This window comes from Hemitrygon akajei, chromosome 1, assembly GCF_048418815.1.
Source record: "Hemitrygon akajei chromosome 1, sHemAka1.3, whole genome shotgun sequence".
NCBI classification, from domain to species: domain Eukaryota; kingdom Metazoa; phylum Chordata; class Chondrichthyes; order Myliobatiformes; family Dasyatidae; genus Hemitrygon; species Hemitrygon akajei.
In genome coordinates, this window is record NC_133124.1 from 28,246,491 (window position 1) to 28,263,497 (window position 17,007).

General features: G+C 43.0%; 1 protein-coding gene across 1 annotated transcript in view; it reads right to left on the bottom strand.

Annotated features, from left to right (window-relative positions):
* Positions 1-17,007, bottom strand: part of LOC140725104 (uncharacterized) — a 523,726-nt gene that overhangs the window by 307,672 nt on the left and 199,047 nt on the right. The window contains exon 9 of the mRNA XM_073040122.1: positions 932-1,078. Within this exon, the coding sequence (XP_072896223.1) occupies positions 932-1,078 (147 nt within the window). The remainder of the gene's footprint in view (positions 1-931; positions 1,079-17,007) is intronic.

Below are 17,007 nucleotides of genomic sequence, written 5' to 3' on the forward strand. Positions count from 1 at the left end.
CATCAATTACACTTTGAAACCATGGGTTCCAAATTATAATAAAGCAGAGTTGATGGGCCAAATGGCCTAATTCTGCTCTTATGTTTAACAATCACCAACTGCATGAAAAAATTCTCCATATGCCATTGTTTGCCAATCACATTAAATCTTTGACCCCCTTCTCTAATGACAATGATTTCTTTCTAGATGTTTTATCCCATCCAAACTTATCAAGATTTTGTAACCTTGTATGAAATTTCTCTTCAGCCCTTTTTGTTGGAAATAGATCAGAAATTTGATAAAGGTGATATGGAGAGTTGGACCAAACTGAGAGCCAGAAAATGGAGATTTGGTGTTAAGATAAAAAACTTGGAAGTACTACAGACTGAAGTTAGAGCCATTTTCATGTGGCATTTTTGTTTTGTCTGGAATATAGCAGATTTAATCTTTTAAACATCACTACATCAGGCGTGGCAGGGTGGGGTGATAATCAGATGGAAAAGAGCAACCACATGACAGGCCTTGTCTTACTGAATAGTAGAGCAGCCTCAATAAGCCATTTGTTTTAAACCTGCTTCTTCCATTCTTAACGTAGGATATCTGAGCAGCAAGTTTGGACCACAAATCCAAAAAATCTAGAAAACACTTCCTCTCCCATTAAAACATCTTCCATTCACAAGAAATGGAAAATCACTTTCCAAAGACATTTTAAATGTAAAATAAGAAAATATAATGTATAATTTATGTTATGTTTTTGAAGATTTGATAATAGAATTAAATAAATAGAACTCTAGGAAACAATTTTACAAAATCTATTGTGCCCAATTCATCATGATGCAATTATTTTTGATATAATTAGAGTTATGACATGAAACTGCAGTTATTGGCTTGGCATTACCCTCAGTAACAAAGAGAAGCTATAACCCCTGTTTCAAAAAAGTTGTTGATTTACCCCAGTGGCCATTTCCTTTTCAGTAAGCATGGCAGTTTGAAGATCCTGCTCCAAAGAATGAATCATCCGTTGTTGGTTTTCAACTACATTAAATGCAGTTAAATACTTTTGATGTAGTTGATTCAGCAGCGTCTCCTGATGCTGGATCTAAAAGAAATTTTAGATAATAAGATCTGCTTAATTACAAGTGTTATATTTACACAATCTTGTCAACTCAAAAACATGAAGCACATAGATCCTATCCAGCAGGATGACTGAACATAATTAATAATTTACGACAGTTAGCTTATCGAGCATAAATACCTGCACAAACTTATTGTGCTAACCATATAGTTTCAGAATTGCACCCCCCTCCTTCACCATTCCCCATTCATGTTTCACTCACTCTCCTATCTCCTTACCTGCCCATCACCTCCCTCTGGTGCTCCTCTTCCTCCCCTTTCTTCCATGATTTTCTATCCTCTCCTATCAGATCCCCCCTCCTCTAGCCCTTTATCTCTTTCACCAATCAACCTCTCAGCTCTTTACTTCACCCCTCCCTGTCTCCCGGTTTCACCTATCACCTGCCACCTTGTACTTCCTTCTCCCCTCCTCCCACCTCTTACTCTGATTTTTCACCTTTTTTTCCTGATAAAGGGTCTCAGTCCAAAAACGTCGACTGTTTGTTCATTTCCATAGATGCTGCCTGACCTGCTGAGTTCCTCCAGCATTTTGTGTGTGTAACCATACAGTACTCAGGGGCTCCCTAGATTACAGCAGATCTGATTTATGGAAATCAATTATGTAAACTCTCCCACAGTATTTTCAAGACAGGAAAAATAGTTACAGAAATGTAAACATCTTCAGAACAAGGGATGGCAGCTAGTTAAATCTAAAGATGGCAAATCTTCAAAACAAATTGTTTTCATGTAACCTCAAATACATTATCTTTATGAATGCAACAGCTGTTTGTAGTGGGAGAGATTTCCTAATGAAAATGACAAGACAAAACTCTTGACACTTGTAAAATAGTTCATCAAACAATGTAACACCCATTGATACTTCAAAGCCATAGAAGATAGCCATTGGATATGGGACAAGTTGATTCGGCACCATTGTAAATATACAGGGGAAGATAACAAATAGATGTTCATATGAATTGACCCTCACTGTTAATTTCAGACTTACAGAAAAACTGGTTTACAGGCAGTTCCCAGAAAGTAACCCTTGCATAACCAAGAGACTGCTGGCATTCTATCATTTAATGTTATTTTCAGTGCTCTGAATAATGCAAAATGTGTGCTTCAAGAGAACACCTAAGAAGTTTTATTACTTTGTTTTGAATGAAATATTATCATTTTAACTAAACCATCACTGATTTTTTTTAAAAGTTAGAAGTAGCTTAGTTTTGATCTTAACAATAAAACTTTGAATGAAATGCTAATTGCCTCCATGTCACAGCCAGTGTTTGGACTAAACTAAACCCCACTTTTTAAAAAAGGAGGGAGAGAGAAACTGGGGAATTATAGACCGGTTAGTCTGACATCGGTGGTGGGAAAAATGCTAGAGTCGGTTATCAAAGGTGTGATAATAGCACATTTGGAAAGAGGTGAAATCATCGGACAAAGTCAGCATGGATTTGTGAAAGGAAAATCATGTCTGACGAATCTTATAGAATTTTTTGAAGACGTAACTAGTAGAGTGGATAGGGGAGAGCCAGTGGATGTGGTATATTTAGATTTTCAAAAGGCTTTTGACAAGGTCCCACACAGGAGATTAGTGTGCAAACTTAAAGCACATGGTATTGGGGGTATGGTATTGATGTGGATAGAGAATTGGTTGGCAGACAGGAAGCAAAGAGTGGGAGTAAACGGGACCTTTTCAGAATGGCAGGCAGTGACTAGTGGGGTACCGCAAGGCTCAGTGCTGGGACCCCAGTTATTTACAATATATATTAATGATTTAGACGAGGGAATTAAATGCAGCATCTCCAAGTTTGCGGATGACACGAAGCTGGGCGGCGGTGCTAGCTGTGAGGAGGATGCAGGGTGACTTGGATAGGTTAGGTGAGTGGGCAAATTCATGGCAGATGCAATTTAATGTGGATAAATGTGAGGTTATCCACTTTGGTTTCAAGAACAGGAAAACAGATTATTATCTGAACGGTGGCCGATTAGGAAAAGGGGAGATGCAACAAGACCTGGGTGTCATTGTACACCAGTCATTGAAGGTGGGCATGCAGGTACAGCAGGCAGTGAAAAAGGCAAATGGTATGTTGGCATTCATAGCAAAAGGATTTGAATACAGGAGCAGGGAGGTTCTACTGCAGTTGTACAAGGCCTTGGTGAGACCGCACCTAGAATATTGTGTGCAGTTTTGGTCCCCTAATCTGAGGAAAGATATTCTTGCCATAGAGGGAGTACAGAGAAGGTTCACCAGATCGATTCCTGGGATGGCAAGACTTTCATATGAAGAAAGACTGGATCGACTAGACTTATACTCACTGGAATTTAGAAGATTGAGGGGGGATCTTATTGAAACGTATAAAATTCTACAGGGATTGGACAGGCTAGATGCAGGAAGATTGTTTCCGATGTTGGGGAAGTCCAGAACGAGGGGTCACAGTTTAAGGATAAAGGGGAAGCGTTTCAGGACCGAGATGAGGAAAAACTTCTTCACACAGAGAGTGGTGAATCTGTGGAATTCTCTGCCACAGGAAACAGTTGAGGCCGGTTCATTGGCTATACTTAAGAGGAAATTAGATATGGCCCTTGTGGCTAAAGGGATCAAGGGGTATGAAGAGAAAGCAGATACAGGGTTCTGAGCTGGATGATCAGCCATGATCATACTGAATGGCAGTGCAGGCTCGAAGGGCCGAATGGCCTACTCCTGCACCTATTTTCTATGTTTTCTATGTTTCTATGCAAAACAGGCAGGGATCTTCCACCAGGCTGCACATACTTGGAATGCAACTTACCTAAAATCAACAAAACACAATGCAAAAAGTCGAGGAATTTCAAGTACAAATTTATGTGTACTACAGTTTTCATTCCAGATTTGTTTTTTGCATTGGTAGGAAAGAAACCTCATTAGAGCCAGCCCTGCCCAAATATTCTACTGGCAATATTCCACAATCGATTAATAACCAAGGGAAAATTATACCAATTACATCTATTTAAGGACATCTGAGAAGGCTCTAGGGCAATAACAGGCTCATCTTAGAAGAGTTTAAACATTTTTCTGACAACTAACTGCACATAAATGCAGCACAAACAATTTCATTTTAAAGATAATTTCAGTTACTTAAAATCAGGTCATTGAGATGTGTTTATTTTTGTGATAAAATCTTTTTTCTCCATATAATAAATATATATCCGATAGACATACTATTTACTCCTCCAGGAAGTAGAATATGTTCAATCGCACTCCTAAGTACTGCACTGTAGAGATGTAAAGGCTTTGAGCAACCACAACTGAATCACTTGCCACAGTATATCCAGCCTCTGGCTTGCTTTTTCAGCCATTGCATTTTCATAGCTAGCTTAGTTGAGTTCCTAATAAAAAATAACCTCACTTTGGAAATTTAGGTCTTTGGATCGAGTCTATAAAACATTTTATCCATTGGTTGCATGATAATTCAGTCACAACCAATGCTAATGGCCATTGCACACATGGTTCACAATACCACGGGAATGGATTCCAGTGTAGAGCAGACCAAATAATGGAATGCAGATTACTTCTCTAAAGGACACTGGTGAACCAGATGGTTTAATTTGAACATATATACAGTAAGTAACAAAATTTAAATTTTCCAATTGAGAAGATGGGATTTCTACTCAGTTCTCAAAACTGTAATCTGAGACATCTGGATTGCTAGTCAGATAACTTAACCACTGCATCGCCATTTCAAGCAGCTTTTCTGTTTCCTTCTGGTACTTAATCCTATACACAGAGAATCAATTCCCAACAGAAGTTCTGAACCCCATCTGTTTCTTTTTTCTTCCCTATCTATCTCCTCTGAAAATAGCATAACCATGGATATTAGAAATTAAGCTGGTCTTTTGCCAATAGCACAAAATGAATAAGCAGCCTGTTTTACAATGAATCCAATTATATTTTCTACTGACATTAATAGAAAGGGATATAAGAATTATGTATAAGAGGTTACTGATTCCTCATGAACTATATACAATACTGGCAAGGCCCAATTCCATTTTCAATTAAGTCCTACCTCAGCTAAAAAAAATGTTGTATAACGGCTGTTAAGCTGTATAACTCCTCAATAAACTAAGGGAGTATATCTTTTAAAAAAAAATTAAGTATTTTGTACACACACACATGCACGCACGCACGCACGCACACACACACACATCATTCCTGGCTCAAATGTTCTGGCAATATAATTGTTCCAATTTATCCTTCTTTTTATCCTTTTCTTACTCTCCTAACAATGTTGAAAAGTACATAAAACAGACTGAAAGTAGAAAATGCAATAAGATGCTATTTTGTTAATGCCAAAGAAGAGCAAGGATGAAAAACAGGTGTAACTTCTGTTATTTTAGACAATGCATGTTTCATTTACATAAAAAGACAGAATCCAATGCACACGTGCACAGTTGTTGAAAACCACAGTGGACAACATCGACAAGGTCATCAGCAAACAGGTAATTATCAGCTATCAGAAGCTGGAAAATGTAAATTAGAATTAAGTGATAATGTAATTTTGAAGCATTGCATTCCAGTTAACTTGTTTTCTGAGCAGAAATTATCCTGACCAGTGTTAATGAAAGAGATTATAATTTACTTTAAAGTTAGTTACTGACTGATTTCAACTGAATGGAGTGCTGCGTAAGCAGTGTTTTAGTAAGGCTGCAAAAGTCTACAAGAATTGTTGGAGACACAGAAAGGCATTATCTGACTTGAAGTCTTTTGCAAAAAAATGTTGCTCCCAGGTGAGAAGACCAGTTGGAAAATGAGGACTCTGAGCAAAAAATGAGAGGAAAAATGAACTCAGTAGCAGCTCAATGTGCAAAAAGAGAGGTACAACAGAAGGAGCAGGAATGAGGAATGAGAGGGTAGGTAGAAGAATTCAAAGAGCAATTATCTCAGCTTTACCTTACTGAAGATTTGTGTGTGGAGGTTATCTTCACTTTATCAAAGGTGTTCTCAGTAATATCTTCCAACTACCACAACTACAATTGCAACTGTAGAGAAGTATAAGTAGTACCACTGGCTTTCAAGATATTTATGGTAATGAATGACTGTGTATCTGGCTGCAGGCTAGGTGTGGGGATCTGAAGATCATTAACATTCCCTATTCTAAGTGAGAAAACTATATTTCACTTTCACTTGTTAGGCCACATTGCTTTGAAAGAAGTACAGCAACCCCAGGATGTAGGATATCATTAACTCTGATGTGACCAAAGACAGTGAATCCTACAAGTCAAAACTCCACAGTGACAGTTTACTAGGTCATTGGTTTTTAAGTCTAAATGACAAACCAAAGGGTGAATAGAGAATGACAAGGTCTGTCCACATATGACATGGTTTATGACTCTAGTTGGTCATCTGTGTACATACACATGGATATGAGGCATGCTACAAAATCTATTCTGTCCCATTATATGTGATAAGATGAAGGAAGGAGGGAAGAAACAATCTAGACAACCAGGTTCCTCTTGGCTTTCACTAGAACTTAGGCACTAGTAAATGTAACTCCCAATCTCCATCCACTGGGGGCATTATAGTGCACCCTCCCACTTCTACTGACTATCCCAGCATCCACATGGACACAAAGAAATAATAGAAAACTTACAAAATAAACATTTCAAACCAAAGCATGTCATATTACATAGAATTGTTAAGGAATTATATTTGGACATTCCCTGTAGACTTAGTTTCAATGTGTTTTTCTGTACTGTTGTTACTACTGATAAAGTGTAAACTGACCTTCAGTGGAAATGATTGCAGATAACTTCAGATGCAGAAGTCACAGTTCAATTGCTGGAAGTAATAGCATACGGTAGCAGTGAGAAGATAAACAGTGTTTCCCTAAGAAAGGACAATAGACTTGTGCTCCATAATACCGCTACCAATTTAACCAGGAAAGTACCTCTACAATCTGCTAGAAAACAAATTCCTGGAGAGTTGTAACATCCTGCATAAACACTCTGTAGCAGTGGGGAAGCTGTCTGACCATGTGTAGAAGAATGGAAGCCCCAAGAAAATGGGTGACAATAAATGTGCTGCACTGGAGGCTGAGAAATAATCCATTGGAAATGCACGAACAGGATTGTCCATCACCTACAGCTGAAAAAGATGGACCCAGGGTTAGTGGAAAGACAAGTGCAAGGTTTGTCCTCTGTGCTGCTAGACAATAGATGCAGATTCTCTTCCAGACATGCTAATATACCAAAGTTAAAACCATTTCTGCAGCCTGCCCTGGTGAAGTTCTCATCTGAGTCCTTTGTCACAGAAATTGTTTGTGACCTTGGGCTGTGAAAAACTGGCATCTGCATCAATTTATCTGTGGTCTAGCAGTGGACCAGTCATGTTTAGTGTCACACTATGTGCAGATAATGTCCCTAATTTGTCTGCAAAATTATTATCTATCCCTATCTGAGCTAGCCGCTATGAATGCAATGCTGAGGGAAGATACTTATCCTTGCTATGGAGCCTTTTGTTTCCCTACCATTGTCGGGTTGAAGAGTTTGAAGTCCTGAAAAGAGAAAGGCATAAAGGCAAAGTTATACTACAGGGGGTAATGAGGAAGGGTTGAGCAGAGGTTGCAAGCAGAGTAGAATCCATGCTACTGTCTCTGTTCTTTTCTGCAAGTGAGGGGGTCGGTAATTGTTATAAGCAGGGGGTCAGTGATTGTTGTTGTGGCTGTTTTTTGCTCGGGGCAGGGGGGGGGTGGTAGGATTTTAGGGTCTGAGAATTCTGTTCCTTTTATCTTTAGTGCTGGTGTGGGGGGAGTTTCTTTCATCAACATCCATGGTCTTCCTGTACTTAATGGCTATCTGGTGCAGCCAAATATCAGAGTTGTATTGTACATGCATTATTTGACAATAAAATGAACCTATGATTCTTTGACCAATGTTTACATATATTAGGCTTCTAAATCAGAAGAATGTGTGGGATAAGGAAGAGGTAAGCTGAGAGGATTAACAATGAAGGCACATGATTTTCTATCCTTTAGCATCATTACTGGCCAGGTCTCTTCAAGACCAACGGTGACGATCAGCACTGTGATGGCGATCGTTGTCTTTTAAAAGTGGCATTATCATGCAGCTATGACTTTTACCCCTCATCACTGTACAATGCATTGTCCCGCTAAAAAGGAGAACGGTACAATGAGTACTTGGCATGTGTGTGCGCCATTGTTCAATAGTTGCTTCTGTATACAGGCAATGAAATGTACATATGCAGATATGACATAAAAATCAAAGTTCAATATACGTTTATTATCAAAGTAGGCATGCATTATTCAATCTTGAGATCTGTCCCATAAAAGGCAGCCATGAAACAAAGAAACCCAAAGAGACAGTAAAAAAAGATCATCAAACACCCAGTGTACAGACAGAAAAAAAACAAATCATGCAAACAATAAACACAAGCAAATGGCATTCTGAACTGAAGTCCACAAAGACAGTCCTGTCCATAGACCCTTAGTTCAGTGCAGAGTGGAACAGCAAACTGAACTGGCCCATCCCTTGCCTCGGGTCCGGTCATCTTCACCATTTCAATCTGGCCCAGCACTAAGTGGCCCAAACATCAGCTTCGAGCACTTCGGTACACTCAGGGACTTGGACCGCACCGCCTCGATTTGGCCTGAACCTGACCTTTCCAATTCAGCCTTGCACTTAAATCGTCATCCAGACATTGTGTTCAGTCGCTTCGATATGATGCCTGGATTCAGCCTGCAACCAACCTTTCCAATTTGGCCCAGTGTTTAAATTGATGGAACCTTGGGCATTTCTTGCTCTTGGTGATGGGCCTGCTGACTTGCCTCACCTTGGTTCTGCCACATTGAATTGCTTCCAAGTCCAAAGGGACATTACAGGCCATTGCTTGTGGTGATCATTTACCAGAAAAAAGTTGATTAACAAAGTATTTAATTGTTTTCTTTGTTTGGTTAACCGCCAGCCAGAAGTCACTGAGGCTATGTCCACACTAAACCGGATAAATCTGTAACCGAAGCGTTTTCTCTTCATTTTGACCCTCTGTCCACACTGAAATGGCATTTTCCTCCCCCAAAATCGGAGCTTTTCTAAAACGCCCTCCAGAGTGTGTAAATTTGAAAACGCCGACTGGCCAGAGCAATGTGGACGGGGTAACCAGAGATTTCTAGAAATGCCATCACAACGTGCCGGAACAGATGGCAGCATTTCATTGTTTCCCTGAATGCAACCCCCACACAACCTAACAATTTCTGAATAGACGGCAACGAGGCTAAAGCCAGAAGAGTTAGAAATGTACTCACCAAATACTTTGACCCATAACTTACTGAATAAATAAGTATACTCACTTTGCCCTGTTTCCTGTCCTTGCTTGTATGAAGGTGGTTTACCTATTTATGCCAGTACTTCTCTGGCAATAGATGTGTAACAGCCTAATGTAACATTGTATGGAAATACAAGATAACACTGATGCAGACATGTTTTATCCATTTAACAAGGTGCTTTATTAATGCAACAGTTATTCAGTTTTTTAATGTTCATCATCAGCCAGTTCATACTGTCCGTGAACTCCCTGTCGGTTGCCTCCATACACTCCAGTATTTGTTTTTTTTTTAGTTTTAAGTCCTCCTGCGCGAGTGCCAACAGCTGTCCGGCATTTGGCCATTTCATTTTAAGATTTTCTAGTCTATAAATGCACAAACGCGGATTCTCACTGTGAGATTCGACACCAAACATGTCGCTTGTTTTCTGTAGATGTGTCCTGCGCATGCCCAATAGGAGGAGATTCGCCCAAATACCCGTTTTAATGTGGACGGAGGTATTTTCAAAAACGCTTGGTGTGGACGCATATCGTTTTTACGTGAAACAGGCATTTTCAAAATTATCCGGTCTAGTGTGGACGTAGCCTGATACTCATCAGCACCATCTTAAACTGGAAATCAGAGACACAAATGTGAAGGGAAGGGTAATCTACATACTGCACATTAAATATGAATTCAAAATGCTGGAGGCTGTAGGGAGGTATGTAATGGGGAATGGTGTGCAAAGCATTTACTGAGAATATTAAGAACAAAAATATAATCAGAATTTAGGCCATTCGTCTATTGAGTCTTCTCTACCATTTAATCATGGCTGATTTTTCTTTCAACTGCATTCTCCCTTTTCTCCATAACCCTCAATCCCTTTTTCAACTCACCTTAGATAAACCCAATAACTTGAGTCTCCACAGCCCTCTGCGGCAACAAATTACAGTCACTGGCTTCTAGCTGAACAAATTCCTCCTCATCTTAATTTTAAAGGGACATCTCTTTATTCTGAGGTTGTATCCTTAGATCCTAGACTCTCTAGTTAATGGAAACATCCTCTCTAAATTCACTCCTTCCCGGCCTTTCAGCTTCTGGTAGTTTTCAATTAGATCCGTCCTAGACACTCCCCAGCACGAACATATCTTTCCTCATATATAGGCCAGAAATTTGTTACCATATTCCAACTGTGGTCTGACCAACACTTTATAAAGCCAAATGGTTCTGCTGGAAGTGCACCCAACTTCAACTGCTGACAGACCAGGTCAAGGAACTAAAACTGAAGCTGGATACACTCAAGACCTTCTAGGAGGCTGGAAAACTCATAGACAAAACTTTTACTGAGTTGATCTCACCCAGGGTGCAGGTGTCAAATAGTGGATGAGTGACCACTAGAAGAATAAGGGGAGTCAGCAGTCAGTGCAGGGTTTCCCTGTAGCCATTCCCTTCAGCAACAAGTTGTCATGGTCCGGATTGTTAATCCCCTATTTTGCCCCTAATCTCCTTTGATTATGCTTTGATTCCAATCGTTAATTTCCTATTTACTGTTAATTCACTTGATGACAGCACACCTGGTCTCCATCAAGAAATGCAGTATAAGAACCCTGGTGTCACAACCACTGATCACCAGTTTGTTAGTCTATTCCTTTGTGTTAACTTTGCTTCCTGACTGATTAGAACTATTAGTTCTAAGTTCAGCTCCAATTTCAAGATATTCCCTGAAAACCCTGTCTCCGTGTCAAGATTCCTCCCGTTTGCTGTACAATGTTCACATCTGCGCCAGCATCCCAACTCAATCTCTGTGCCTGTGTCCTGCACTTCAGCTCTCCTCAGTCGCTCTGTGCAACAGAATGAACTGGCCACAATGAACCCAGCAGACACGAATTCCCTGCAACAAGCTCTTGCCAGCCAGGGCTCCTTATTGGGCCTGCATGATCAGCTGCTCCAGGATGTCATGGAGAACCTCTGTTCCTTGTCAGTGAATGTAAAAAAGGTCAGTGAACAGGTTGACCGAGTATCGGCTCATCTTACCCAGTCCACTCCGGGAACTCTGTCTGACCAGCCTAGACAGCCTGTAGTGGCAATGCCCTATGTGTCGACAACATGACCACTAAGAGAGCCACACGTACCTGAACCAGAACCCTACGCTGGGGATCTGGGGAAGTGCCGGGCTTTCTGCTGCAAAGCTCCTTGGCGTTCGAGCAGTAGTCATCCACGTACACCATGGACAGATCAAAGATAGCTTATATCATGGGGTTATTGTGATGAAGTGCCTTAGCGTGGGCCACTGTGATTTGGGATAATCAGCCAGAGACCTGCTCTTCATTCCCCACTTTCATCTAAGAAATGAGGAAGATTTTTGATCATCCCGTCCGTGGTAAAGATGCCGCTAAGCATCTACTCACCCTCCATCAGGGCTCACGCAGTGTTGCTGAATACTCCGTGGAGTTCTGGGTGCTAGCGGTCGACTCGGGGTGGAATCATGAGGCACTCCAGGAGGTATTTCGGCAAGGCCTCTATGAAATGATAAAGGATGAGTTGGCAGCAAGGGATGACACTAACAGCCCGGATTCATTGATCTCCCTAGCCACCAGGCTGAACAACCAACTCCAAGAATGTCAGAGGAAGAGAACCAGTCGTCCTATACCTTTGGTCACCCCATGATATGCTTTACCATCTTCTCCCAGCCCTAGTCTCTCTCCTCCTCCCACTCCTAGAATAGCTCCCAGTCCAGCCGTTTCCACCATCCCGGGAGAGGAACCAATGCAGCTGGGACGGAACAGTCTTTCTCCCACAGAGCGACTCCGGAGATTAAAAGCAGGGGATTGTCTCTGTTGCGGTCGGTCTGGCCATTTTCATGCTACCTGCTGTTACCTTTGGCCAAAAGGGAGGGTTCACAAGTAGAAGGGGGGACCCTGGTGAGTCAGAGGACATTCCCTTCTGTACCCCAATCCCAGATGCAGATCCGAGCTACTGAAAGCTACCACCAACAGTCCCTGTCTTTGTCCGCCTTGGTGGACTCTGGTGCTGAGGGAAATCTATTGGATGAAGACATAGCTTCCTGGGTCGGAATTCCTCGTGAGCCATTGAGTACCCCTCTGGAAGCCCGGGCACTGGACAGAAGACATCTTGCCCGAGTCACTCACTGTACATCACCACTGTCTTTGACTCTCTCTGGGAACCATTGGGAACAGGTACAACTTAACCTAATTTCCTCTCCTCAAGCTCCTATACTTCTTGGGTACCCATGGGTAAGCCTCCCTAATCCCCACATTGATTGGTCCACCGGGAAGATAGCCAGCTGGAGTACGTTTTGTCACTCCACTTGTCTACAGTCGGCCCTTTCCCCTGTAAAAGCCACTGAGACTTCGTCTGCTGCTGAACCCCCTGACTTGTCCAGGGTTCCACTGGAGTACCACGACCTGGGACAAGTGTTTAGTAAGCAACAGGCCCTTTCCCTGCCTCCACACCAACCATACGATTGTGATATTGACCTTCTCCCCAGAGCTCCTCTACCCACCAGTCAGCTGTATAAATTGTCCCGGCCAGAGAGGGAAGCAATGGAGGGTTACATCAGTGAATCTTTCACGGTGGGCATTATCCGACTCTCATCCTCCCCCTTGGGCGCAGAGTTCTTCTTTGTGGGGAAGAAGGATGGTTCACTACGTCCCCGTATTGACTACCAAGGCCTAAATCATATAACCATAAAGAACAAGCATCCACTGCCATTCATAAACTCCGCTTTTGAACCACTTCACGGAGCCACCATCTTCTCCAAGTTGGACCTACAAAGCGCCTACCATCTGGTCAGAATAAGGGAGGGAGACGAGTGGAAAACAGCATTCAATACCCCTCTAGGCCACTTCGAATACCTGGTCATGCCATTTGGCCTCACCAATGCTCCCGCCGTCTTCCAAGCCCTGATTAACGATGTCCTAAGTGACTTTATTAACTGCTTTGTGTTTGTTTATCTGGATGACATCCTAATCTTCTCCAACAGTTTCCAGGAACACATCCATCATGTCCATTAGGTTCTACAGAGGCTTTGGGAGAACACATTATTCGTTAAAGCTGAGAAGTGTGAGTTCCATGTCCCCTCAGTCAACTTTTTAGGGTACATCATCGAGAACGGGCAAGTGAGAGCAGATCCCGAGAAGATCCGGGTGGTGGCGAAGTGGCCAAGACCCACGACACGCAAGCAACCCCAGTGATTTCTGAGGTTTGTGAACTTCTATCACCGGTTCATCAGGGATTATAGTTGGGTGGCTGCGCCCCTTACCCAACTCACCTCACCTATGACCCCTTTTCATTGGGACTCCGAAACTGACTCAGCATTCTCAGAGCTGAAGAGGCGTTTCACATCCGCTCCCATCCTGGACCAACCACACCCCTCTTGTTAATTCATTGTGGAGGTCGACACCTCTGACTCAGGGTGGGAGTGGTCCTCTCCCAACGTTCAGGCCCTGATCAGAAACTTAATCTCTGTGCCTTCTTTTCTCGCCGGCTGTCCCCTGCCGAATAAAATTACAAAGTAGGGAACCAGGAGTTACTGGCTGTCAAACTTGCTTTGGAAGAGTGGAGGCACTGGCTGGAGGGAGCGGAACATCCGTTTATCGTCTGGACCGAGCACAAGAACTTTGAATACATCCAAACCGCCAAACACCTGAATTCCCAGCAAGCCCGCTGGGCATTATTTTTTGGCCGGTTCAGGTTTACACTTACCTATCATCCGGGGTCCAAGACCGGGAAGCCCGATGTTCTCTCCTATCAATACATTTCCGAGGAAGGCCTTTCCAACCCCAAGACCATCCTTCTGCCATCCTGTGTAATGGCTGCCCTCACCTGGGAGATCGAGGCCATAGACAAAGAGGCCCAATGGGCCCAACCTAACCCAGGCAATGGACCCTCCAATCAACTTTCTGTGCCCAATTCCGTTCGATCTCAGGTTGTCCAGTGAGGGCACACGTCTCGTTTCGCCTGCCATCCGGGATTGATTGGACACTGTCCCTTCTGAAGAGGCACTTCTGGTGGCCCTCCATGGACGCTCCATTGTCTCTGTCTGTTCTGTTTGTGCCTGTGGGAAAAGCCTCCCACCGACCATCTGCTGGATTGCTTCATCCCCTACCTGTTTCTAGCTGTCCTTGGTCTCACATAGCACTGGATTTTGTTATGGGATTAACCCTTTCACATGGGAACACTGCTGTACTCACTGTGGTGGATCGCTTCTCCAAAGCTGTGCACTTCGTAGCCCTTCCCAAACTCCCTACAGCTCAGGAAACAGCTGACCTTCTCGTGCATCATGTCTTCTGCCTTCACGGGATTTTTTCGGACATTATTTCTGATCGGGGTTCCCAATTCATCTCTTAAGTCTGGAGATCTTTTTGTCAAGCCCCTGGTGCCTCAGTAAGTCTGTCGTCCAGCTTTCATCCGCAGATGGACAGTCAAACAGAGCGAGCTAACCAGGATTTAGAAGCAGCACTGCACTGCCAACAACCCGTCTGCCTGGAGCACCCATCTCACTTGGGTAGAGTACACCCACAACTCCCTGGTCAGCACCACCACCAGAATGTCTCCCTTTCAATGCTCCCTCAGTTACCAACACACTCTGTTCTCCGCTCATGAAGAGGACATTGCTGTGCCTTCTGTTCAGGCCCATCTCCGCTGGTGCCACAAGATCTGGGAAGACACACGCATAGCCCTGCTCCGCTGAGACGACCTGTTTGCACTTCAACGTTCTCGTCTGCACCAGCATCCCCAACTCAATCTCTGTGCCTGTGTCCTGCACTTGGGTTCTCCTCAGTCACTCCGTGCAACTCAAGTACACCCTTTCGGTACTGCTAGAGGGGTGGTGGCAGGGGCAGGGGAGAATGACCTACTTGAGCACAGCAGCAGCAGCAAGGCCAGTGGCTCTTGGCTGACTCTGAGGCTCAGCAGTAAAGTCAGTCAGATGGTGATAGGATTCTCAATAGTTAGGGGGATGGACAGGGGATTCTGTGGCCGTAAAAGAGACGTCAGGATGGTGTGTTGCCTCCCAGGTGCTAAGGGTCCAGGATGTCTCAGAGTGGCTGCAGAATATGCTCCAGGGGTAAGGGGAGTATCCAGAGATCATGGTACATGTTGGCACCAATGACATTCATAAAAATAAAAGGGCAGTATTGCACAGTAAGTATAGGGAGTTAGGAAGGCAGTAGTCTCTAGATTACTCCCAATACCATGTGCTTGCCAGGGCAGGAATAGAAAGATAGTACAGATTCTAAGATTCAAAGCACATTTATTACCAAAGATTAATATTAAAGATTATAAATTATACAAGCTTGATATTTGTCTGCTTACAGGCAGCCACAAAGAAAGAACCCCAAAGGAACCCATTTAAAAGAAATAAAGCCCAATGTGCAGAGAAAGAGAAAATAATCATGCAAATAACTGAAGCGAGCAACAGCATTCTAAACAAAATTGAGTCCTTAGATCCGAATCCCCAGAGCAGCCTGGAGTAGGCCCAAAGCCTTGGTATCAGTTCATCATATTAGCAGGGAAAATAATTGCGAACCTCACAGTCAGAAGCACAGCAGCTAGGGGCAGTCTCTCAGCCTCAGTTCCATGGAGGGAGAAGTGAATGTCACAGGAGAATGAGCGAAATCAGCCCTACTCTTGCCTCTGTTCCCAACACCCTGCCTTTCCGGTCTATCTGGACCTCTGTTTAAATTGTCCAGACAATGGATTGTACCTCACATTAGGACCCGGGCCCCAGTGCAGTGAAATGCACCAGGCCTTGACCATGTCGCCCAGAGATTCACCCTGAGTCTAGATTTCACCGCCCAGGCTGAAGTCATTCTCAACCTCTGCAAATTGGGTCAGCACTGAATGCAAACCAACCTCGTACCCAGGTTAGTTTTACAGACATCAAAACTCCTCTGCCTTGACTTTTCCTTTCCAAATCGTTTACTCCATCTGCATCGATTTTTGCAACACACCAAAGTGGCTCATCTCTCGAATTTGCTTCACCTTTGCTCACCTCTTCATTGTTTGCAGTGATAATCTACCACAATTTACTTCGGAAAAGGTGTTATTAGTAATATTTTTAGTTGAATTTCTTGCCATCTGAACTGCCAGCAAACAGTCGCACACCTTCAGTAGCACCATCTTAAACTGGATGAATGATGGCTGCGAAACAGATGATTGAGTGGCTGAGGAATTAGTGTAGGGGGAAGTGTTTCATGTTCTTGGAACACTGGAACCTCTTCTGAGCAGAGGTAACCTGTAAAAGAGGCAAGAGTTGCACCTAAACTGGAGGAGAGCCAATATCCTGGCCCCGAGGTTCACTCGTGCTATTCAAGATGGTTTATACTAGTATGGTGGGGTATGGGAACTAGAACACCAAGTCAGAAAGAGGAGGGTGGAGAGAAAGGTAGATCTGAAGGCCAGTAAAAACAGGCAGGAGCAAAGTAATAGATACAATGGGAGGGATAGTTTGAAGTGTGTTTATTTTAATGCTATGAGTATTATGAGTAAAGGTGATGAACTTAGAGCACGGACTCATTTTGGTAAAAGGAACAATAGTGGGGACTGGTATTTAAATTGGAAGAAGGTTCAAACATCAGAGGTACAGAGGGACTTA